The 25,012-nt window shown below is 45.3% G+C and overlaps 1 protein-coding gene across 1 annotated transcript in view; it reads right to left on the bottom strand.

Annotated features, from left to right (window-relative positions):
- GPR107 (G protein-coupled receptor 107) overlaps nt 1-25,012 on the bottom strand; it is a 68,066-nt gene that overhangs the window by 29,321 nt on the left and 13,733 nt on the right. Inside the window, exons 2-14 of the mRNA XM_007467092.1 lie at nt 23,339-23,461; nt 22,980-23,030; nt 22,649-22,728; nt 21,484-21,623; nt 19,550-19,587; nt 17,885-17,941; nt 14,057-14,167; nt 13,573-13,706; nt 8,786-8,861; nt 7,141-7,214; nt 6,623-6,740; nt 3,210-3,340; nt 957-1,000 (exon numbers count right to left, since the gene is read on the bottom strand). Coding sequence (XP_007467154.1) covers nt 957-1,000; nt 3,210-3,340; nt 6,623-6,740; nt 7,141-7,214; nt 8,786-8,861; nt 13,573-13,706; nt 14,057-14,167; nt 17,885-17,941; nt 19,550-19,587; nt 21,484-21,623; nt 22,649-22,728; nt 22,980-23,030; nt 23,339-23,461 — 1,177 coding nt within the window. The remainder of the gene's footprint in view (nt 1-956; nt 1,001-3,209; nt 3,341-6,622; nt 6,741-7,140; nt 7,215-8,785; nt 8,862-13,572; nt 13,707-14,056; nt 14,168-17,884; nt 17,942-19,549; nt 19,588-21,483; nt 21,624-22,648; nt 22,729-22,979; nt 23,031-23,338; nt 23,462-25,012) is intronic.

The raw sequence follows: 25,012 nt of genomic DNA on the forward strand, positions 1-25,012 counted from the left end.
CAACTACTGTGGACCCCAAACTGGAGATACCCCAGCGAGTACTGTGCTCTCAATAAGAACGCTGGGATCGTGCCTGACACTGCTATGAAGCCTTGAAGTCAGGTTAATTCAATTTAAAGAAAATCATGTGATATTAACTGTATAGCAAATGTGAAGGAAGATTTGTACCTACTATCTATTTTCCAAAATTTCCAAAATGAACCTACATTACTTTTACTATCAGAAAACAGGTCAGCAACAAAATTTTATTTAACAAGAACAAATGAATAATCTTCCTTAAAGAACATTACTACCAGCACTGGGTGTGGGATTTCATGGATCCAGAGGCAGACGGGACCTCTGAGAGAGCGTGCCTCCTCAACCAGAGGTGGCCTGAAATCCCCGTGTGGCCCATGGCAGCCTGTCGTCATGGACATTATTCAAATAAGCCCAGAAATGCAAAACATTTTCTCTGTGGTTTCTTTTCAGACTTAGGAGGCATGGTTCGAAAATCAAGAAGATGCAAAAGGGTTATAATGGCACAACCATTTAAAAATCAGAGAGTTTCAGAGGTTCTTTCTGGCATGAGTCTCTTTTTGAATTAATACTGACAACTATTTTGAAAGCGGGTTAAATCAGCAGGAAGGGATGCTTTACACATAGCCATTCCCAATCCATAACACCCCTTGTTCTCACAGTGAAGTGTTATCTGGTCCTTCCAAGACAACATTTTCTCCTCCTGACTCAGTTCTGAGAAGGTGAAGATCACACTCACGAGTGGTGATAAGCAGTCACCTCCAGGCCTTACACAACTGCTCTCAGTAATGCTCCCCACCTGCCTCACCGGCAAACTACCCGGGGCTGCTCTTACAAAGCCCCTAGGGCTCTCCCTTGAGCACCGGCCTTCCCGCTCCACCCTCAGCAGTGCCCAGGCATGTGGCTTTAGGGAACGCCGTCCAACACCAAAAGGAACTTGCCTTTTCCATCTGTTGCTGATGCTTCTTGTAAATGTCTGATTGACCTAAAAATAAACATTTGGAGAACAAAAAGGTTAGCTAACAAATTTGCATTCCTCTCTATTTTCAGCACTAGTAACTTGAGGCCTTGAATTTCTCGATTATAAACTTAAAAGGCTGGACTAGAGGATTTTAGAGCACTCTCCCTAGACAACATGATTGTTGATAATCAACCCTTCAGCATGTATGGTGCCCAAGCCTGAGGGTTACAGATGCCCTCTGCTGGCTCAAAAAAGCCTGGCAGAGACCTGGGTGTGAGGGGAAAGATCAAAACACAGTAACACTCCTCATCTTTTTCTACCTAATCTCTCAGCCCCACAGCTACGCCCCCGCCGCAGCACAGCTGGGACCACGGAGCCTCAGTGAGTTCACCTGCTACCTGGAGAGAAAGGGCCCTATAAGAAGGTCACAGGCCGACTTCTGAAGTCCAGGTCTAGGAGCTGCGAGCACAAGGCTTCATGCAAACTCGATACTTCATCAACCGGAGATTTCTAACTTGGCTCAAAAAATGCCAGCCTCCAGGGAATCTTTTCTGGCTGCGAGGTGCTGGTAACTAATTACCAGTCAGACAGGGGAACGTGCACGTTCATAAAGAAGCTGTAGACCAGCGTTCTAGGCAGAGTTCACAGGCACCGAGGGAAGGACTGTGTGGGAGGAAGGGCACAGCACAAGCAGACACGGCACAGGGGGAGGAGGGCTGGGGTCTCACAGACCCAGGCTGCAGTCCTGGCACAGCTGCCCACTCTCTACTCAACTGGAAGTAAGTCATTTCTAAAACCTCCGCAGTTTGCCCACCTGTGAGAACTGAATGGCACAACATGTGAAATTAAGTGGCACAAAGGTGACACTGAACCAAAGCTGGCTGAATCTGAATGTTTAAAAAAAACTTTGATACAGTTTCTTAAATTACCTCTCTAGTACTTGAGTTTTTTCATTTTACAGCCATTTTCAGAGTGTTTACCTTGAAGAATCTTGCCATCTGGCATCTGCTCCTTAGTGCTGTAATTAACAAAGGGCAGGAGATGGCCCCTTGTAGCTCCAGAGCGCATCTGGGGCTTCCCTAATCCCCCAGGTCCTTTCTATGTTACTGTGCAAATGTGGCAGTGGGGGCTGAGGCTCTGTTCCCTAATAAGATGCTCTTTCTACCTGAAGACAATGCTGGCCGTCCTGTTACAGAAGCCTGGGCAGGATGCGGGGAGGCTGTGGAGATTAAGAAACTCACTCGTGCTCTCTCTCCTGTGCTGGCAGCTGTCTGCTCAATCTACTGAACTGATGCATGTACACATGTGATGTATGACGGAGTTAGGGTTAAGAGTGAATCGAAATAACTGGCCGGAATTAGGATTACACTCCACTGGCACCATGTTTTAAATAATCAGAATAACTGAATGACCTGATCGACCCCAGGAGTCTAAAAATATTAATTCGCTGCATGGGGCACTGCAGAGTGGAACACCTCACTTCTAATAAAAGGGAGGTAAATCTGTATTTTTAAACTTTATTCTAAAAGAAATGACTGCTTTCAAGTAGCCACAGAACTCGGTCATTATGAAGAGGCTGCTTGACTTTTCTTAGTCCTTCTTCCTCTAAGTGCTTCCTATGAAGCAAGAATTTCCTTCACGTTGATGAGATCTCAGGAGGACATTCTTTCTCATCAACCACTGACTTGGCACTAACGTGTCTTTACACACAACCGAAGCACGATACATACACGCATCTAAAGCCTGCCACTTCCAGGAGTGAAGCAAAGCATCCTGAAGGTACCTGCAATGTTTATGAGCTGAGAACTATCACTGGTTTTATGTTAATAAACTTCCTCACTTTCTACCTAATCTGGCAAGATGAGGCTGTTTATGGGCGTCCTTCAACTCCCTTCCCTTTAAATTCATTCTGCTATTTTATGTTGCCACTAAGTTCTCATCTCAAGAATCTTCTCTAGTGTCTGAACTGCTAAAAGCCTGTGCCAGATGAGCGCTATCACAATCCACCCGGGAACCTGAAAGAGACAAAAATTCCAAGGTCCTGCCCCTGGAGACTAATTCAGGTGAGTCTGGGGCCCAGGAAGTTGTCTTTTTTTTTTTTTTTTTTGAAGTTGTCATTTTTAAACAGATGCCCCGTGTGATTCTGACCAGTTTGGGAACGGCGGGTTCAGCCATCGGGCTGGACAGACAAGCCCACGGTGCACACGCGGCCTCCCTCCCCACAGGCACTCACCATACCACCGGGAAGAGGATGGCTCCACAGCACAGCAGGTCCACCAGAAACAGAGAATCCTTCCACAAGCCATACTCAGTCGTCCCCTCCTCGGTGGACTCTATGATGATATAGGCCACATTTGCCAGGACCTGCAGGACACAGATGTTGCTGAGGCCCCAAAGCATGGACAGATCTTTACAAGAGCAGCCCCGATGCGGGGGCGGGGGGGGGCGGGGGGGGGGCCCCAACCTGGGACCACAGCACGGTTTCCAGGTCCACGTGCTCTTGCAGAACTTTGCTTCCCTCCAATCAAGAAGCAGTCTCCGTGCCTCCTCGAGCTTGAGACTGCTCTGACCAATAGAGGGTGACTGTGACTGACACATATCACTTCCAAGGCAGGTCATGCAAAGGACACTGATTGCCCCTGCCTGGCTCTCACACACCTTTGGAGCCCCGGTCTTACGAGAAGTCTGGCTACCCTAAAGCCGCCCTGCCGGAGAACCCAGGCAGAGAGAGAGAAGATGCCCAAGGAGTCCCCACAGTTCCCGCTTCATCTGACCAAGTCCTCCCAGCCCAGAAGACAGAGGCAAGTGAAGACAGCCCCACCACCGTCTACTAGAACTGCATGAGACCTACCAGACCCACCCAAGTAAGCCACTGCCGAATTTGACCGACAGAAAATGTGAGACAGAGTAAACAGTCATTGGGCTGTGAAGGAACTAAGTCATAACAGGGTGATCTGTTATGCAGCCACAGACAACCGGGACACTCTGCTCTGTAGGCACCTTCAGCCTCAGCAGTGGCTCAGGTGCTGAACAGGTGGCACTTCACATCCCCTTCAGCCACCTCCTCAGGCCTGAGATCTCACGCATGGGGCCCCTGGCTCTCGGGGACAGATAACAGGACTGTTTTATCAGAGACCAGAGCGGCAAGGAGGGCCAGTTTCAGCCCAGTGGGTGAGTGGCCACGTTGCTGCTCAGAGGAATAACCCGGGTCGGCCTGCCCCACAGCGGACGCGGCTTGGTTCTCCAGAACTGAGGTGCGTCCGCGTCCACGGCCTGCTTCAATCTCCAAAGTGAAGGACGTGCCTTGTACATTTGGTCCTGTCATTAAGCTCTTAGCATGTTATGAAAAGTCCCTCAGCTGGCTAAACAGAGAGAGCAATATTTTAAAAACTGTGACACTGGGCTTCCCTGGTGGCGCAGTGGTTGAGAGTCCGCCTGCCGATGCAGGGGACACGGGTTCGTGCCCTGGTCCAGGAAGATCCCACATGCCGTGAAACAGCTGCGCCCGTGAGCCATGGCTGCTGAGCCTGCGCGTCCGGAGCCTGTGCTCCGCGACGGGAGGGGCCACAGCAGTGAGAGGCCCACGTACCGCAAAAATAAATAAATAAATAAATAAATAAATAAAAACTGTGACACTATTGAGCATAAGGGAGACATAATTTATGAGATATTCTCTCGAAGATTATCACTAGGTATGAAAGCAGAGATCAGAATCCCACCTCTGTACTCCACGCGGAGTCCATGGTCCCAAATACTCCGCTTCGCTGCTCTAAAGGGAATTCTCCACACTTCTACAAAAATGTGAAACCTGTCGTGCAATGACTTGGGAAGGGTAGTTTCTCTTTCCATCTAGGACTTATCAGTTAAATCATTACTGAAGCCATAATTCACTTAATACAAATGCAAAAATTAGCTTGAAATTTCAGTCTCCCACCGACACCCAGCCTCTGGGTTCCTCCTGCAGCCCAGTCCATCCTAAACATCTGCATCTGTGGCTCTGTTCATGAACACAAAGTGGGAAACTAACAGCTTAAATGCTTAATCCCATTCTGTCCTTAGTTCACACTCTTGACACGAGACACAAAATGTTCCCAGAGGTGCTGGTGTGGAACCAAACACCAATAACGTTCTCGAAACTCCATTTTTACATCATCACTCCCTACTGAGAAATGCACAGTGGCTCCCCATGACCAAAAGGAAACAGTTTCAACTTTTGAAGGCTGATGCTCAAGGGTTTCCCAGACGAGTCCTTACATTTAAATACTCGTAACTTCCTTACATTTAGTTTTTTAAATGGCCTTGTTTCCTCTGAGTGACCTGCCACGTAACCTTGTGGGGAACAAAAGGGGGGAAGCTGGGAAGATGTGTCCCTTATATCACAGTTTTGGCTATGTGAGGAAGAGTCAAACTAAAGGGGAAGGCAGCGGCTCCTAGAGGGAAGGCGAGGCGGGGCAGGACGGCAGGGGAGGAGCACCCCGGCCCACCGCCTCTGAGCTCTGAGACCTTGGCAGGCTGGAGAACTCAGCCCAGCAGAGAAGTGGCCCCAGTGTCTCAACAGCCAAGACCTGCCCAGCGCCTCAGCACCTACTGTACACCAGACAGTCGTGTCATGTTTGCCTCTGTCATGTGTCTTACCTTAAAACCTAGGCAAGGCCCATCTCCACCATAAAGCTCTTCCAGATCACTCGAACTGGGGTGAATACTCTCTCGTTGGAAACCTACAGCAACTGGTCTGTACCATTCACTTGGCACTAGCGTGTGCCCCTTATTATTGAACGTGAAGATGGTTTTGCCGCAAGCATTGCCAAACCGCCAATCACCAGAGTGGAGCAGGCCGGCCCGGGTGCCCAGAATGTTGTCCCTCTCCCACCCTCACGAGCCACACGTACACTGCGCTCCAAAATGACTGGCTGATGAGAACAACTTTATCAAACAGAAGCTCCCTGGTCAAGCAGAGCTGAGGAGCTGTGCAGCCCTGCTAGGACCTCTCTGTTTATGATGTGTCCCTTACATCCAGGTTCTATATCCAATAAGACTGTTATACGTAAGACAAGGTTCCTCTCCTGAGGGGCTCACAATTTTATAAAGTTGGCCTCAGTCCAGGGCCCCAAACATACAAAGCATTTAATAAATGTTTGCCCCAATGTCTCATATTCTACCTTGTGGAAACTCACTGACGTCATTCAGTTTTAAAATAATTTGTTGGGAATTCCCTGGCGGTCCAGTGGTTAGGACTTTGCGCTTTCACTGCCACGGCCCAGGTTCAATCCCTGGGTGGGGAACTAAGATCCTGCAAGACGTGCAGCATGCCGGGGGGAAAAACAATTTTGTTGGTCAATTCACCGTGTACCCAAGCTTCTTTGCTAACAGGACCATCTTGTTACAAGGCAAACAGATTCCCTAACTTCTCAGCAGCACCCTATTCACATGCTGGCTTAAAGACGGCAGATGGTGGTGCATCCCCCAGCGCAATGACCTGAGGTCTAGGTTCTGTCAGAATTCAGAAAGAGAGGCCCAGTCTCCAACCCCAGAGGCAGAAGCGGGGGTTTCCAGGAGAAGTGACTCCCTCTTCCCAGGCAGGCCTGGAGCTGAGCCCAGCTAAGTGTCAAGAGAGAACGAGGACAAGCAGAACTAGGGTCCCTTTACCTGAAGTGGGATGACAATCATGAAGATCTTTTTGTCTTTATCAGAAAGGATGTGCTTAATGAAAGCCCAGCCGGTGCCAATGAGTGCGATGGTGATGAACAGCAGGGCCCCTTTCAAGCTGCAAGGGAAAAAAATGAACAGACACCAACGGGTCTCTTTAGCGTCTCACTCTGAGAGTTGGAGTGTACAGCTCGTTCTATGATTTCACGCACTGCCTGCAAAAGACAGGTGGCCAGACTCAGGCAATTCACCGTAAGTGAGGAGCACTTTCAGGCACATGCTAGCTAGCTATGCACCCCACTATCTGATCAGCAGGACCACGTCGACAGCCCCGAGCTCTCAGGTCAGGACAGCCACTGCACGCCACACGCCTCGGGCCTGGCAGGAATCCGGCAGGCTGCCCTGGGAGGGCAGGGCCAGTCAACATGGGGCAGGTTTCGTCCTACCACGGCTACCCCAGCCTGTCTGGCAAGCCACCGGGCGGGAGGGGGGCTGCCTGCGCCACTCTGCATACTCACAGGTGAGTGATGTAGTACACCACAGCCCACCCTTCCATCGGGAAGCCCTGGGAGGAGATATAGTGGTAGTCGATCTGCAATCAAACAAGTGCATTTCAGGAAGATCATCTACGACAAGCCTTACACAGAGCAGAAAAGGAAATGCCACCAGAGACCCTCATGACGGGGGACACCCGCTCCCAATCCGTAATACTGAGCTTGCTGATGCACAGTGAAGCCTGTAAGCGCACTACAAATGTCAGGAAACCTGCGTCCTGACAAGGAACTTGACGCAAGGGTTCCATGTCACTAACATCTGGTCCGGGTCTCTCTCTTTCTGGCCGAGCCCCGCGGCACGTGGGATCTTAGTCCCCGACCAGGGATCGAACCTGCACCCCCAGCACTTGAAGCTCAGAGTCTTAAGCACTGGGTCCCCAGCGAAGTCCCAGGGCCCCTCTCTTGAGGCAGGTGATTCACTCTGGCAAATGGATGCCTATTCTTTTCTTTAAAATCTCCAAGGGAGTTCCCTGGTGGTTAGGATTCCAGGTTTTCACTGCCGTAGCCCAGGTAAAATAAAATAAAATAAAATGACGTATAAAACCACCAAAAAACAAATAAACAACAAAAAAAGACCAAAAGACCTCCAAATGCTACAGGCCTTTTCAATGCCCCAGTCAAGAGCTTTATCTTTCATAGCCTTGCTGCTTACGTAATAAATCAGTCAGTAAAGTCAATAAAAAAATCTACGTGGAATCACCTAGCTTCAACTATGTTTTCTTTGGGAAAAAATCTGTAAATTTAGAGCTACCTGAAATCAGCAGTGCATTTTAACTAAAGTGACCAGTTTCAGTAGTGGCCCAAATGCTTCCAGGCAGGACTCCCAAAGCTGACATCAGTTTCTTTATACATCTTTCATCTCCCACACATGGCTGTCTAGATATGAAAGTGACTCGACAATCTTATCATTCATTATCTACATGGTTCCAGAAAGCATCTTTTACCTTACACCCAAATGGGAAATTATCCAAATAATTGTCATTTCTTGAGATTGTAACTGGCTGTATTATTACTTTTTCTATGACAATATTTTTAAGTGCAGTAGGATCTTGTGCACATGTCTGGAGACTGTCACCCTCACGCATAACCCATGGATACCTCGTAGGCCTACAAATCAGGGAAGCTGTGATCTTACTCCCATGGGCAGGCTCATTTCAATCTGCATCAGTACTAAATATTCAAAGCTTAAGCTCAATTCTTATGCCTCAATCTTTAGAGCATCAGTTTTCTCTCAAATAAGTATCCTAACACTGAACTGCATATCAAACGGGAACAGGAGGGAATATTTGGAAAAATAAAGGAAGTCATGGAAACAATTCAGCAGGTGGCACACTAATCTCAAGAAATGACTGGGGAAAAAAAAAACCCACCAACAAGTGTTCTGAGAATACCCTGAGTCTGAAGGTAACGTCTGAAGATCTCAAGTCTAGTATTAGGGAGATTGTGATGATTTATCTCCGTGACCAGTCCCTCCCAGACCAAAGGAGGCTTCGTGACAAAGGTATTCTTTCATCTCTTATCTGATGTGTCCTGTCTTCTACTTCATTTTTCCAGACAGTACAGGCATCGTACATCATTTCGTAAATGACCCCAAAATACTAATACGTACTGCGTGGAACACCAAGGAAAGAGACTTGGTGAAAGGAAGGGCGGCCATCAACCAGTGAATTTTAAATACATCATTCCTATGTAAAAACAGAGAGAAAAGAATTAAAGGAATACTTCATACTCCCGAAGAACAGGTGGAGCTCCAGGCATCATATACTTATAAGGAGGCAGTAAATACAATCTAAGCAAACCACAAACGTGAAGCTTTTTCAACAAGTGGCTGCTGCCAGCAGAAAAGGCCTGCAATGGCGTCCCAAGCCACCTCTACTACATAATTCAATGTTGTGAATGGAGCCGAGTTATGCACAGTGGGTTTCCAGGCCTGATAAGATGGAAATCTAAACCGGCTGCCAGCTTCTTCTCCAGAAACCACCCTGGAAAGCCCGCAGAAGCAAGAATGAGGCAGATGGATCTATGAAAATGGCGTGAAATCCCCAAGAAGGCAGAGGTGATTAGGTACAGCTACAGGGGAAATCTGTAGCCAGGTGGAGAGGAGGATCTGGAGCCAGGCAGCAGGGCTGGTCAAAGAGAAAGCGCTGGGGTTGTGCCCCTCTCTCCCCCCTCACAGCTGGAACCTGCCAAACATACCAGGACAGTGGCGCAAAGCACCCCCTGCCCCACCTCCCGCTACGGGCACGAGCCCACCTTCAGGCTGCCAGGCATTCAACTCCTCTACCCCTTGTCGCCTCATCCTAGGAATTAACCTAGTAAGACAAAACCATGATGGAGAAAAGTCTTAAACTCTATCAAAGAAAGCAAACAAAGACTTGAGTAAGAGCTACAGTGGGGACTCCCACTCTTGGATATCAAGACATTCTGCAAAGCCACAGCAGTAAAAAATGGGAAATGGGTGTCGCATCAGACAAGTAAACCACCATAATAGACTAGAAGGCTTATAAACAGATTCGTGTGTGTACAGAAGCTTGATAGTTAAGGTGATACCAAGTCGGTGGGAAAAGAGTAGCCTGTTTAATGACTGACACTGGGAAAAAATTAGCTCAAACCTATACAAGAGATAAGGAAAGCTGGATCTCTGCTTCACACTTACTGACAACCCAGGTGGAGTCTGCTGCTAAGCATAAAATACACATTTTGTAATCTTGGAGTAGGAATGGGCCTCTTAAGATCCAAGGAGAGCTGTGACCCGATTAGTATGAAAGATGTTTACTCAACAATTCAACTGGGAGAAGAAATTTGCAATGTCTAAGACATGCAAGGGATTGAGATCCGAATATGTGAGGAACTTATGCAAAGCAACAAAACACAGAAAATCCCACAGAAAAATATGCAAATACAGGCAGTCACAGAGGGAAAACCCAGAAGGTTAACATGTCCCTGCTAAGATAATTCATATCACTGATATTCAAAGAAATGCAGAAGAAAATGAGCTACCAGTTTATACCCGCCACACTGGCAAAACGTAAGGTGTCAGTGTTGGCACACGTGTAGTAGGAGCATAAGCCGGCACAGGCACGCATCCTGGCGGGCAATCGGTGGCACTTAGCGAAATTAAAGGAGAGCTCCCTGACACCCAGGGCACCTCCTTCCGAGAATGTACTTCAGAGGCTGCAGACCCCTCCGGGGACAGGAAGGAGGGTGGATCATGACAGTATGGGGAAGCAGGGAAATGAAGACAACCTAGGGGTCCACCATTAAGGGGGTGGGTGAGTGGAATGGGGATGCTCACTGTGGATGACATGGAGTAGCTGGACAGTAATGAACTGGATGTGCACGCAGCCATGTGACTAGATCTTAAAGAGGATATTCTGAGTGAAAAATGTACAAAAACAATACCTACAGATGGAACGATTTATATAAATTAAAAATACATGCAGGGCTTCCCTGGTGGCACAGTGGTTAAGAATCCGCCTGCCGATGCCGGGGACACGGGTTCGAGCCCTGGTCCAGGAAGATCTCACACGCCACGGAGCAACTAAGCCTGTGTGCCACAACTACTGAGCCCACACGCCACAACTACTGAAGCCCGTGCACCACAACTACTGAAGCCCGCGCGCCTAGAACCTATGCTCTGCAACGAGAGAAGCTACCACAATGAGAAGTCCACGCACTGCAACAAAGAGAAGCCCCTGCTCAGTGCAACTAGAGAAAGCCCACGTGCTGCCAACGAAGACCCAACACAGCCAAAAATAATAAATAAATAAATTTACATTAAAAAATACATGCAATACCAATAAACATTATTTGTTTACAAGAATACACAAATATCCCCAAAACACATACTAAACGCATCTGAGTGGCTGGCCGTGCGGGGAAGGAACGGGAGAGGGGACAGGAAGTAAAACAGGAGAGGGCCTTGCACAGAACGATAAGGAGGGCGTGTCGTGAGCTAACGCACACCCAGTTTCCGGACTGGTTTCCTCCCTGGTACTTTCCTGCTCCAGTGCCTACCTACTTGAAGGTCGAAAGGGAAGTCAAGGCCAGAGTAGTCTGTCCCTCCCGAATAGTAATGAGATTTACCCAGAGTGCAGAACCGTCAAGGGCTGTGCTCACGAAACACCCTGGCCACCAAGACTCACAGTCCAAGTTACAGCATTGATGGCTGGGCCGTTATGTGAATGAAGGAAAGATCTCGGGCTCTGGAGCCACACCGACCTTGCTCACATGCGGGTTCCACCCTGACGACCTTCATCTCTCTAGGCCTCAGAAACCTCTGCTGAAAATGGGCCAACAAAGGCCTCAAGGAGCCATGACACCCAGTGCCTGGCTGGGCAGAGAGAAGGTACCAAACCGATCAGCTGCCCGCATTCCCTTCCCACTTCCCCGTGCTCTGGGGCCCACGACAGAACCACAAAGGCACAGCAAGCCACTCTGGGTCCCAGGGCCAGCTCTGTCGGGGGATGCTAGCCATGTCTCTCACTTCCCCGCTCAAGGCCTCAATAAGACGAGGCAAAAAAATCTCTCAGTTCCCTCCAGCAATAAGGGGCTACAAGTCTCTGAAATGCGCTGGCAGCCCTGGAGTCACATCTGTGACGTGACTCACATGGCTGGCTGTGAGACTCCTGGAAAAACACGGGGATGGGGGCTTCCCTGGTGGCGCAGTGGTTGGGAGTCCGCCTGCCGGTGCAGGGGACACGGGTTCGTGCCCCAGTCCGGGAGGATCCCACATGCCGCGGAGCGGCTGGGCCCGTGGGCCACGGCCGCTGGCCCTGCGTGTCCGGAGCCTGTGCTCCGCAATGGCAGAGGCCACGGCAGTGGGAGGCCCGCGTACCGCAAAAAAAAAAAAAAAAACACGGGGATGGGGCAGAGGGCTGAAATGATACGTGTCTGTATATACGCTGTACTTCAACAAGAAGTTTAAAATACGTTGTACAAAGTAGGTCAGCCTTGTTTAATCACAGATTTTAAACTGCTGCCACGATTTTATATAAGTGAACCAGTGACAATGACTGTTGCATCACTAAATAAAAGGAAATTAAAATACCACTGAACATCTGGCTAAACTATTTTGTATGTTCCTCATCTTTGCATAGCACCCTGATCTGCAAAATACTCTCGTACACATCATTTCAGGGGGAATCACATAAGAAAACTAAGGATCTAAGACTTTGAGGGGAAGGCAGGGCAGTTATGACTGTCCCAGTTCTGTAGCCAAGGAGAAAGAGGCTTAGAGTGAAGGAAGGCACACAGGCAGTAAGAGTCACAGCATTTACACCTGAAATCAGGTCTCTGACTCCTAGTTCTTACTTTTCTACTTACGGCAAAAGCAAAACTTTCTTTAAAAAAAACAAACCAAACGCCGCCCCCAACCACCTTTTATGGCCTGAATCTGTAGGATTCTTTTTTTCTTATTAATGGCTGCCTGATCTCCAGTCCAAACATAACCATGTAGGGTTCTTCACAAGTAAACAAGACACAGTTCCATCCAGCGGATGTAAAAGATTTACAATAAACAGGAACCAGCAACCATATCCAGCAGAGCCCAGTACCCGAGATGAACATGTCCACTAGAAGACAATCTGGCCACCGGAGATTAAAGAGATCTCAATCTGTCCCACTGCTCCAGAAAGAGGTATCTGGTACTTGGGGGGTGCTTAATTATTGTCTGAATGTAAATCCATATTATAATACCATATTCACATACCATCATTTACACAGTTCACAGGCCTTATAACAAACACTTCACACTATTTTGTAACTGAAAATTAGTACTGTTTTCCATTTAGGGGGAGGGACACAAACACTAGCTGCACACATACGCCGCTGCTCCCATCAAGTACCAAGAACAGGAAGTTAAAGCCTCAGGGATTTCAGAAGAAAGGCCAAGAGTCAGGCAGGTGGGCTCTGAAGAGGTTTTCTCGAGTGATGATCCCCTGGAGGTCAGTATCTACCCCGCCCAGGCTCTGCGCTGGGGCCTTCAGCGCTCAGCAGCAACTCCATACTCCCACCAGGCACTGGGCTGTTGTCACTCATCTCTTAAGAACAAAGAGCCCCTGAATGGGACCAATGTGTTCACTCTTGAGTCCTGGACTCCAGTGTCCTCGCTATGGAAATGTTTTGCTTATACATTTTATTTTGCTTGTATATTATTGAAATATTTGGATTTGCTTTTTAAACAAAGCAAAGGGAAGTGAACAAACATCAAGGCATGCAAAGGCCTCCCAGGCGGCAAGGCTCCTGCACAGTCTCCCTTTGTTTCGGGGAAGATGCCCTTTGGAGAAAACAGGATCGCTAGTGCCAAGTCCTCCAGGTTCAGAAGACAGCAGAAGGTGAAATTATGTAAATCCCCGAACGCTCTTGGATGAAGGGCTCAAGGAGGTGATAATTTACCGTCGTTTTCGAAGGATGTGGATCCAGATGGTCCCAGAGAGCAAAAAGAAAAAGGCCATAGAAATGTATAATTTGGGGAGAGGAATTTCTCCCGCTGAGAGGTAGCTGTCAGGATTCTTCTCTGTGATCTCGATCTGAAACCAACATGACATTAATTTTTACTTTTCAGAAACAGATCATCCCATATTCAGCAATCTGGAATCTTATCTGTTTCATGGAAGTTCAAGAAAGTGAGTACCAGCAGATAACAACCACATTCTTAATGCATAGGCTGAAAGCGTAAACATACCCTAAATTGCTTTATATTTTCTTATTTATGAACCCTCTGCTGAAGTATTCTGCCCACTGGCATAAATGTTATTTTGGCCACATGTTTCTCTTACTCAGGCTTAAGTGTTCTTAAAACTACTCTCCTAAAGAAACAACTGTCTCCCATTTTACATGGCTGACAACACCCACATGGGAGTTTCTGTATGGTACTCACATCGAGGCTGAATGAAAACTTGTCACTAGACCGTATTTCACTTCCAGGGCATTTATGAAAATAAAGACTGTAGAGGCCTTCTTGGTCTTCAGTGCTGATGTTAAAGAAAAACTGAAAGTGAAGAAGAAAAAAACTTAAGGGGACCCAAATCCTCGGCTAAATTTTTAAATCTTAGAAATAAATCGTAAATACCATGAACAGAAGAAAACAGACTGCTTACTTAGATTAATCAAACTCTCCCAGAGCAGAGTTTAAATAGACGTTTTCTTATTCTATGATACCCTCCTAATATTTTGTTATAACAATTTTCAAGCTAACAGAAAGGTTAACAGAATTCTACAGTGAATACCTATGTACCCACTACCTAGATTCTACAATTAACAGTTTACTACACTTGATTTATCACGTATCTATCCATCAGTGATGGGTTTTTGCAGAAGTCTGCAGAGCTAACCTAAGGTACAGTTTTCTAGTTTTCAAGCCAACATACTGTTTTGCTCTTTGGTAAAAAATACTTCTGAGAAAGAAAGGAGTTTCATCTGATACTTGAAAAGGTAAAGGACCAGTATTCCCTCATCAAAATTTACCCCTATGATTTTAAACAACAGTAACAGAGGCTACATTTTCTACATTTAGACATTTTTCTTTGTTTTCAACATTATTTCATGTATTCAAATGAAGTTTAATGTAAATTTTAAAATGTATATATATAAAAAGATCACAGAATGTGACACCTTAATCAATTCCAGAGAACATTTTACTAAAAGCCTAAAATATACTGTTTAGGGTTACATATATAGGTGGTAAACTATGAAGAAAAGTGAGGAAATGGTTATGATAACATCTTTCATGATAGGGGCTACTCTAGAGTTGAGAGGAGCATGAGGGCCACAAGGGGGCTCTGGGGTGTTGGCACTGTTCTAGTTCTCGTCCCAAGTGACGGTTACAAAGGTGATTGTTTATAATTACTTGTACTCAACGTAAGTACTATACACTCTTCTATAGGTACTACACCTCAAAATTTAAAAGAATGGGGGGAAAAAAGAGACATCTGACAAGAAGACGAAAAGAAAAGACCAAGAATTATTCAAGCTGAAATTATTAGCGTTAAACCATGTCCCAAACTCATCACTATAAAGTGAGAGCATGTATTCCCGTCTACCCAAGGTAGCCACAAAAAGAAAACTTTTCTAAACATGTAATTTAAATTACAAAAGTAAGACTCTCGTGAAATTTCTAAAAAATATTTTTTTAAAAAATCAATAGGGGGCTTCCCTGCTGGCGCAGTGGTTGAGAGTCCACCTGCCGATGCAGGGGACACGGGGTCGTGCCCTGGTCTGGAAAGATCCCACATGCCGCAGAGCGGCTGGGCCCGTGAGCCATGGCCCCTGAGCCTGCATGTCCGGAGCCTGTGCTCCGCAACGGGAGAGGCCACAAGAGAGAGAGGCCCGCGGACCGCAAAAAAAAAAAAAAAAAAAAAAAAAAAAAAAAAAAAAAAAAAAAAAAAAAAAAAAAAAAAAAATCAATAGAACCATCATGGTGGATCAGAGTAGACACCTGACACTTGAAGGAAAAAGAACAAAACAAAATAAAGCAAAAATGAAAATTTTAGGGTTGGGGTAAGCCCTGACAGTCCCTTTCCAGCTCTAGGTAGATAAACTATTGGACCTCCTCTGTGGATGGAGCAGAAAAGCACAGAATGACTGTACTGTCCAAAACTAGGAGGACACTGGGTAGCAGAACACTAAGGAGCCACCTGCCGGCTTCTTTACAAGGAGAGGGGAAGCCAGGGAGAAAGCGAGCTGCCCATTCTGTGTGCTGCCTGTTCTATGCATCCCAAGAACCCTATGAACTGGCTGTTTGAAGCAACTGTTCTGAATCACCACAAATGCTGCCTTCCCCTCAGTACTCACCTTGACACAAAGCACTAGTAACTGACAAATGTGTATCCTATAAATGCTTTCCTTTTGTGACTTAAAAAAGAAACATTCAAAATACTTATTTTATTAACAAACATTTTAAAGTGAGGGAAAGAAGACAGAAAAGTACCTTTTGTATTTTCTTAAGAAGGTAGTAAAGCAAAGTGATTAAACACATGGGCCTTGGAGTCAGACAAACCTGGGTTTGAACCCTCCCCTTGGGCAAGTTACTTAACCTCTCTGAGCCTCAGTTTCCTCATCTGTAAAAGGAGAATAATAACAGTACCTAATTCAGACTGTTGGGAGGATGAACTGACATAATGATGACATGTAAGTACTTAGCACGATGTCTGACTCACTCATTCATCTCCATAATGACTGATGGGCGGCCTGTTATGGGCCAGGCCCAAGATGAGGAATTTCATATACAGCAGCAATAAATCAGATAGAAATCCCTGCCCTTATGGCTACCTTCTAAAGGGAGAGACAGATAATAAATACAATAAATAAGTACAAGTATACCGTATGTTGGAAAGAAGCACTAAGGGAAAAAACAGCCAGGGGCGGGGCGGGGGGTGCTGCATTTAAAACAGGGCGATTGGAGGAAGCTTTGTTGAAAAGGTGACATTTGAGCAAAGACTTGAAGGAGGAAGAAATTGATCACACAGATTCTGAGGGATGAATGTCCCTCCAGCAGGCACAGCTAGAGCAGAGCCCAAGGCCTGATCTTTTCTAGGAGCAGCAAGGTGGCCTGTGTAGCTGGAAGAGAGTAATAAGCAGGGGGTGGGGAAGAAACAGGAGCTGAGGTGAAAAAGTTGACAGCAGCTGGACCATGTAGGTTTGTAGACCCCGTGGAAGGACTTGGGCTTTTACTCTGAGACAGAAGGGAAGCTGTTGAGGATTCAGAGCAGATGAGCACCCCAAAAGCTCTCAGTCAGCTGTTAATACCGACGGTCACTAAACTTAAAAGAACATATAAAAATTGTTAGATAGGCAAAAGAATCTATGGTGAAAGAAATCAGAATAGCAGAGGCAGGGGTGGGGGACTTTCGGAGATGGTAAAAATACAGAGAATCTTGAGAGTGGGTTATGTGGGTGCATGCAGTTGTCAGAATTGATTGAACCATACACGTAAGACCTGGGCATTTCCCTCTAAGCAAATTATACCTCAATTAATGAAAACTGGTTAGAAAAGAGACAGTGATCCTTACAAATTAATGATAAAAGATTATTTGTATAGTGCTTTACAAAGCACTTTTATTTTTGAAGGATGATACACCTAACAACCCTATGAGACACGCGTCCTCATTTTCCATTTTCAGACCATTCAAGAGCGAGGTTCAGAAGGTGAGTGAGCTGTCCAAGGTCACCAGCTAGCACATGTGCTCTGAGATCCAGTCCAGTGTCCTCCCCCCGACCCCACACATGGGCTGTGATGCTGCCATAAACACTCATGTGCAGTTAACAATGGTGACAGCTGAGCAGGTCACTCAGGCCTCTAAGGCTCAGTGAACTCATCTCTGAAATGACAACATCACCCTAAAAGATCACAATGGTCCGTTCAGGTGCAGAAGTTTGTGTTTCTGACACACTCTGAATGGGAGGCAGCATGGGATTGGAGAGGCAGAGGTGTGGGGACAGCCAGGGAGAACTGGGTTGGAATCCGGGCCTTCTCACTCACACTGAACATAACACTCTGAGTTATTCTCTCTCAGAGATTTATGATTTGATAAGTGGTGGGTAACAATACCCACCTTGTAGGTTTGTTATGGAGAGAGCTACTGTATTCCAGTGACTGACACATAGCATACCTAAATTACTACTCCTAAATTCAAAATTTCTATAAAAATTCACCCTTTTACATGGTAGAGAGAAATTCTATGAAGATTGACTGAAAGAGAATACATACCTGAAATGAAACTGCCCCATCATTATTACGAACAGAAAAGGATTTCTCTCCTGTTGCCTAAAAAAGACATTAACGACCTATTTTAGAATGAGACTGGTGGAAAAAGCATACTAATAAAAATAAAAATTTTAAAACTCCAAAACATGCTTTTCTTAAACCCAAGCTTTCTTCAAAAGCTCACTGAAAAAGAAATTCACCATTTTTTCAAGATGTATGAAATCACCTTTCACAGAGAATGGTAATTCTTTACCCATTTCCTTTTCTCATCTACCTCTTGTCTCTTCAATACCCCCTATTCACTACTGAACACCTCTCTAGCCTTAAAGCTTCCGCTAGACAACGGATGCCAACCCAGGTAACACCCTGACACAGCACCTGGGCTCCATCCCCGACTTCAAATGATCTACAAACTGCCACCGGTAGAACGGACTGAAGGTAAGTAACAAAAAGAAGGAACTACTGTTCCATGGAACAACATGGGTGAACCTAAAATAATTATGCTAAATGAGAGAAGACAAAAAAGAGTAGGTACTGCATAATTCATTTATAGCAGCTTCTGTAAAACTAATCTATAGTTACAGATTAGTTGTCACTTAGGGACAGGAAGGTGACAAAGGGATAGGAGAAACCTTTGGGGTGATGGACATGTTCACTCTCTTGTTGTGGTGGTGGTTTCACAGGTGTACACACAAGCCAAAACTTATCAAATTGTCACTTTAAATACGTGCAGTTTATTATATATCAATTATACTTCAATAAAGCTGTTAAAATAAAACAAAATAAAATACCGCCATTTGGATGTCCCATCACTGAAAAATCAAGATATCCCAAACCAAAACTTTCCCGTTTTTCCTTCTGCTATTTCTACTTCCTACACCTCTGGGGGGGAAAAAACAAAAATCTACCTCTTCTCCTACCCTCCCACCAGCCCCAAGTGACCTCCCAGACTGATTGCAAAGCTCTGCTCTAGTTCAGATCCTCATCACCCTAAACCTGTATTATCACAACAGCATTCCTCCTGGTCCCTCTAGTTTCACTGTCTCCCTCTCCAAGGCTACCCTGCACATTCCTTCAGAACTATGACCTTCCCTTAACACCTTCTGCATCACATTCCATCCTTGTCAAGAACACATGACTTCCTGTTTTCTGTGCATCGATACCTTCAACTTTCCAGCCCTCTGTTATCTAAGACACCTCTCTCTGCTCCCAAATAGGTACCTTTTGCTTCCAATAGGCCAGTGCCCAGCAGCCAGTGCCCAGCACCTGTCATGTTCATCTCCACTTCCGGTCTTTGCTCATGATGGCCTTCACCTCCTTCATTCTCTTCTTCCCCAAACAATCTACCAAACTTCAAGCCCTGGTGACGCCTCTCTCCAGAGGGCTCTCCGAGAGCCCACTTCCCTCTCCTCTCACTATGAGAGCCTCTATCATGTAAGTGCTGTATAGTTCAGCACTCAGTCTTACTTTGAAATTGTTTCCGAGTGCCTAAGTTATCTCCCCAAACAGAAGGCAACACCCTGTAGATCCGGCACACCGATGTATGTGTGCGCACCTGTGTGTGTACATATGTATATACGTTCCTATACACACACACACACACACACACACACACACACACATGTTACACCCAGGAAAGCTGAGAGCGTAAGTCAGGTTATTTCTTACCTTTGAATCCACTGTACTTCTTTCAGGCTTTCCACTGTCTAGAAGCAGAACCATTTAAGAGCTATTATTGCATGATTCAGCTCATATGTACATTACAGTATCATTTTATGAGACTCTAGCTCGTCTAATATCAAATAATTGAAACAATCAAAACGGTGAGGCCACGTGCCATCTTGTGAAATGCCATCTGCTTAGAACCCCAAACACTCCTGAGCTGTAGAAGCCGCAAATGGCAACCTGTTCTATTATAAATGCAATCTAATAAATGATAATACTCAGTACAGACAAGGGAAATCATCTCTAAATAACCTAGTGCACATTACTGTCAGAGATACCACGTGGAATGACTTCCTTATCTTCTAAGTAATTACATTTGAAAACAGATCGTTTAAAATACATATATATATAATATATGAGATTTATTTATATACACGGAAAAATAGGAAATAATACTAGCATAAAGCATGCTATTTTTATTTCCACAGCAAGGAGTGTAGAAATTGCTAATGACTTCTTTCAATGAACAGAGAGGGCATCTGTGTCTTATTTTTACTTAAGACCCTCTTCGTGAGGAAGACAGCATCTCAAACTCCCTGCAGGAAGGGAGAGAGTTTCAGAATAAAAAGGAAAAGAAGATTTTCTGCCCAGGGAATGGTTACGTGAGCCTGAGGAACCTGGATGAGGAGGAGATGGTGCACACAGGTGAAACTACGTCATCACACAAATGTAACATTTCTGCACTTCTTTTAATCTGGGTTAGAATTTTGACAAACCGAGAAAAAGACACATAAATAATACAATAAATCGTTATCTTTAAAGCACTCATATAAATTATTAGATAAACCTAACGGTTAATGAAAGAGGTCACAAATATAAATTGGTTAATCAACATATGGAGGAAAAGAGCAGCCTCAGTAATAAGAGTGACTTCAGGGCTTCCCTGGTGGCGCAGTGGTTGAGAATCTGCCTGCCAATGCAGGGGACACAGGTTCGAGCCGTGGTCTGGGAGGATCCCACAGGCCGCGGAGCAACTAGGCCCGTGAGCCACAACTACTGAGCCTGCGCGTCTGGGGCCTGTGCTCTGCGACAAGAGAGGCCGCGACAGTGAGAGGCCTGTGCACCGCGATGAAGAATGGCCCCCGCTTGCCACAACTAGAGAAAGCCCTCGCAGTGAAACGAAGACCCAACACAGCCAAAAATAAATAAATTAATTAATTAATTTTTTTAAAAAAAAGTGACTTCAAAATCAAGAATACCTTTTTGCCTTTCACTTTAGAATTTAAAATACAAAACAAAACCAAAAACACAGTATTGTCTTAGGACATGGTGACGTGGGCACTATTCTTATATATTTCCCAACAGGAGTATAAATTCACACCACTCATGTGGAGAGGAATGAAAATATGTATCAATATTCTCAAAAGTATTCATATCCTTTGAACCAGAAATTCCAATTCTGGGAACCCATCCTAAAGAAAGTTCTACATATGAAAAAAAATCTACAAATAACAATGTATGATGTAGCAATGTTTTAATATAATAGCATCAAGGTTGAAATATGTCTCTTTAAGGGGAAAGGCTGAGCAAATTACAGTATCCATTTAATGGGATAACTGATAAGTATGATATAACTTAAAGTTGAATGAACAGGGATGCTTATAAAATTATAAACGTGTATGAGTTTTAAAAATCAAATAGTCTAGACTTAGGAAACAAGTTTAGAAGGAAATATAAATTACTAAAATTCTAACACAGGGAATAAGGAGAAATCACATTTCTTCTCCCATCTTTTCCACATTTTTCTTTGTTACATATTTTTATATCACCTCAAAAATAAAATAATGCTAAGATCATATTTGTTTTTACTTAGGAACAAAAAAGAATCTACAAATCAGGGTAGTGAAGAAAATGCTAGCTTCTACCTCACAGTTTACCTTGTTTTTTCTGAGTCTGGCTGCCTGCTGAAACAGCGTTAACACCAGGCTCCTGGCTCTGACCAAGGACTTTCTCATCCTTGCTGAAGATGATCTTTGGTAACTGGGTACCAGCTTCTGGTGGAGATCTTATTCGCACTCTATATTCAAACAAGACAGAAGAAAAGGAGTTCAAAGTAATGCTTATGGCCAGTAAGTGTTATAAGTTGGTGTTGTTTCCAGCTCTAAATCCATCATCTCATGCAGTCCCATGATGTCCTATGATGCAGATTCTATTATCCGCATTTTACAGATGTTGAAATGAAAGCTCAGAAAGGTTAAAGAACGTGCCCAAGAGTAGTAAGCTAGTGAGCAGCTGGGCGAGGACCTGGGCAGTCTCACTCTAAAGCTTAAGTTCGTAGCAACCATACAATTCTGAGGTACACATTCTCCCCTAAGTATGTGCAATGTGTTCAACAAATTGGTGTACGAGGGAAAAGGAACAAGAGGTAAATAAAACCCCAGTAAGATGTTAAAGTGAAGCCTTGGGGAGCACGCGAGGGGCAGTGAGCATTATTAGTAGCCCAGCTAATATGCATTTCCTCCCTTCCCCCTGCTTACCAGACCGCAATTTTGTTTGCCCCATCCCGCCTGAGGAGGAACCAGCAAGTTCCCATGCCTGAGTGGACACGCAACCTCAGCTGGCACCATCACTCGTACCAAGGGGAGCATGTCTAGCACTGAACGGGGAGGAGCCTTCCTCTCTTCCCCTTATCTGGATGCAGACAATGCGCTCACTTCACTGAACACACCATGCTATTTCACACCACACTGCCTTTGTATATCACGTTCCCTTTGCCTAAAATGCTCTTCCCTTTCTTATTCATCTGTAAAGTCTACTCATGAGAAGGGTGGCCGCACCTTCCCTTCCTTCTCTGCTGCCATCCTCAGCCTCTCTGCTCTACTACTCCTCTAGCTCGCTGCGATCGCCGGTATTGCTCTTCCGTCTCCCTCACCCATCAAGAAGCTCCTCCAGGACTGGACCTCTGTCTTCCTCATCTTGTTTTTAATCTCCAGCACTCAGCAAAATATTTGGCATGTGGCAGACAATAAATGGTAACTTAACTACCAAGTTCCCCCTAACTTTACTCTAGGATTGAACTGAAGGATTAGTAAAATTACTTACTCACTTCTGGAGATGTCTAGGATTAGAAGGGTGACAGAGGCAGACTGTTTCTTTAAAATACAGTAATTCACATCTTCATCCTGAGAAAGGAAGACCCAATTATACACCACCTTATTCATTCACACTAGAGTAAGAACAAAACGTTTTCAGGAACTAAGCAAATAAGTGGCCCAGACTCCATTCAAATAACACAACTGTGGGTGCTCAGAGATGCTTGCAAGTCAAAGCCGCTACCACCTCAAGAAAACAGCACTGACGGAAGCGGGGTGTTTCCACCCAGTGTCTTGGGTTCAAGTGAAGGGAGTCATCAGGTCATGCATTTGATGCTCACCAGATAAGAAGAAAATCCATCATTCTTTGTGCGGTCTAGGCTGAATCCAATCTAAGAGGAGGTAAAAACAATGGAAGTAAATAACCACATGATGCCCGGGCGCCCTTACCGTCATTACTCCAAGAGCAGAAAGGTGACTCTTTTGGCCTGGCCACCTCTTGGTTTCCTTAGCATTCATTTTGTAAGAAGGATCAGTTGTTACTAAAATTATTCAAGAATTACAACTTAACTGTTAAGAATAAAACTATCTGACACCCGCTCACACGTTTAATTTTCTCTACATTCTGATACTTCATATTTAAGTACGGGGTGAAGCTTTCACCTAAGCAACAGAAAAGATCTCCTGGAAAGGCACTTACAGTTGCGTCCTTGTCTGTGGCTCCTTCAGGTTCATTCACTGAAAGACTACTGACATTCACCATCATGTACCCATTCTTGAAGAATCCAAAGGTGTTCAGATGAACCTTATGCCTCACATCATCCTAAAAGGATTTGCAGTGGTGGAATTAGTAACATGGAGAAGTTAACTTGATTAGTTAACCTATTCATTTGCTTGGAAAACTATGGTTACCTAGTTCCCTGCTACCTAACCAACGTTTCTATATATTCAGTAATACAGACAGCTGTGTTCTTGCTCCAAAAGCTGAAGAAGACTCATCAGAAACTCATAATATGGCAACAATTTTGCAGAAGGAAACACACAATAGATTCGATTCATTCCAGTGTATTTGTAAGGGTCCCGGGGGCAGACTCGATGGCCTGTGGAATGTGGATTCCAGGAAAGGAGGAACAGTGTCTTAGTCATCCTCCCATGCTTCTTTCAAGTACAAGGCCTGGCATCCAGTAGGCACTCAAAACATGGAGGCGGGGGTGGGGGGCATAGAGGGAGGGAGAAGAGGCCAAAGCTGCTCCAAGAATACACTCATTTATATAAACCTTCTTAGGCATTTTAGTGTAACCGGCTCCTCCCACTGCAGGACAACAGGAATATCTGAACGTTACTTGAAACTATCTCAAGATGGTGATTCCAATGTCAACTCAGTCAACAAATTTTAGGGCCAACGGGACAATGTTATTAGCGAGTACTTCTAAAGTTGAGGTTCCACAAAGACGCTTCACGTTGTGTAAAGTCATGAGTTTTATATTGAGAATTATTTGCCCAAATGTGCACAGTTATTAAGTAGCTCCTGAATGCAAGGCATTATGCTAAGTACTTTTCTAAAACTCGGATTTGGTTCTTCCTCAAATCCACAGAGTCATTAATGGTAGTTTTGTTTCTTGCTCATATTTTAAAACTCTATCCGTTGTTTCTTTCATTTTAAATATAGCCCTCTTACAACATACTGAGGAGCTCTGAAACCCCTAATTCTGTCCTTGGTCATCTCTGCTGACTTTCCTAGCAGTTTGTTTCTTTGTGTGAGGGGTAACTTTTTATTTCTAGACTTGGAGCTCCTGGACTTCAGAGGTAGTCTAATTGCAAACACCAAACGCCTGTGATGAGAGGCTAAGGATGAGATCTTCAGCAGAAAAATCACACTGACTCCTCCCATAGCTAAGACACGTTTTACTGCCGTTAGGAGGGCTCTATTTCCTGGCCCACTCTTTCACTCAAGAACAGAGCACTGGACAGGCTGCTGTTACGAGCCGAGGAGAGGGACACAGTCCTGGCGGCCCTCCCGGCCTGGGTCTAGGGCTTTGGCTCCTGCTCTCCCTCACCGGCTACTCAAAATCCAAGGCTCTGGGTCCAGATTTCTACGCTTTGGGGCAGCCCTGGCTTGTGTTATTTTACCTCTGGGGTTTCAGCTCCTTCTCTCCCTCTCCCCTTTATCTGGCCCTGGGACTTTCCCTCCTCTTTTTAGGAGCCCAGCTATGCATTTGCTAGACTTCCTTCCACCTCCAGGTGGGATGGAGGAGCTTGCAGCAAACCAGCACTCCCCGGGAGAAAAAAAAAAAAAAAAAAAAAAACATTTGGCTCCTGCTCTCCCTCACCGGCTACTCAAAATCCAAGGCTCTGGGTCCAGATTTCTACGCTT

The sequence above is a fragment of the Lipotes vexillifer genome, unplaced genomic scaffold (genome assembly GCF_000442215.2).
Source record: "Lipotes vexillifer unplaced genomic scaffold, Lipotes_vexillifer_v1.1 scaffold1601, whole genome shotgun sequence".
NCBI classification, from domain to species: Eukaryota; Metazoa; Chordata; class Mammalia; order Artiodactyla; family Lipotidae; genus Lipotes; species Lipotes vexillifer.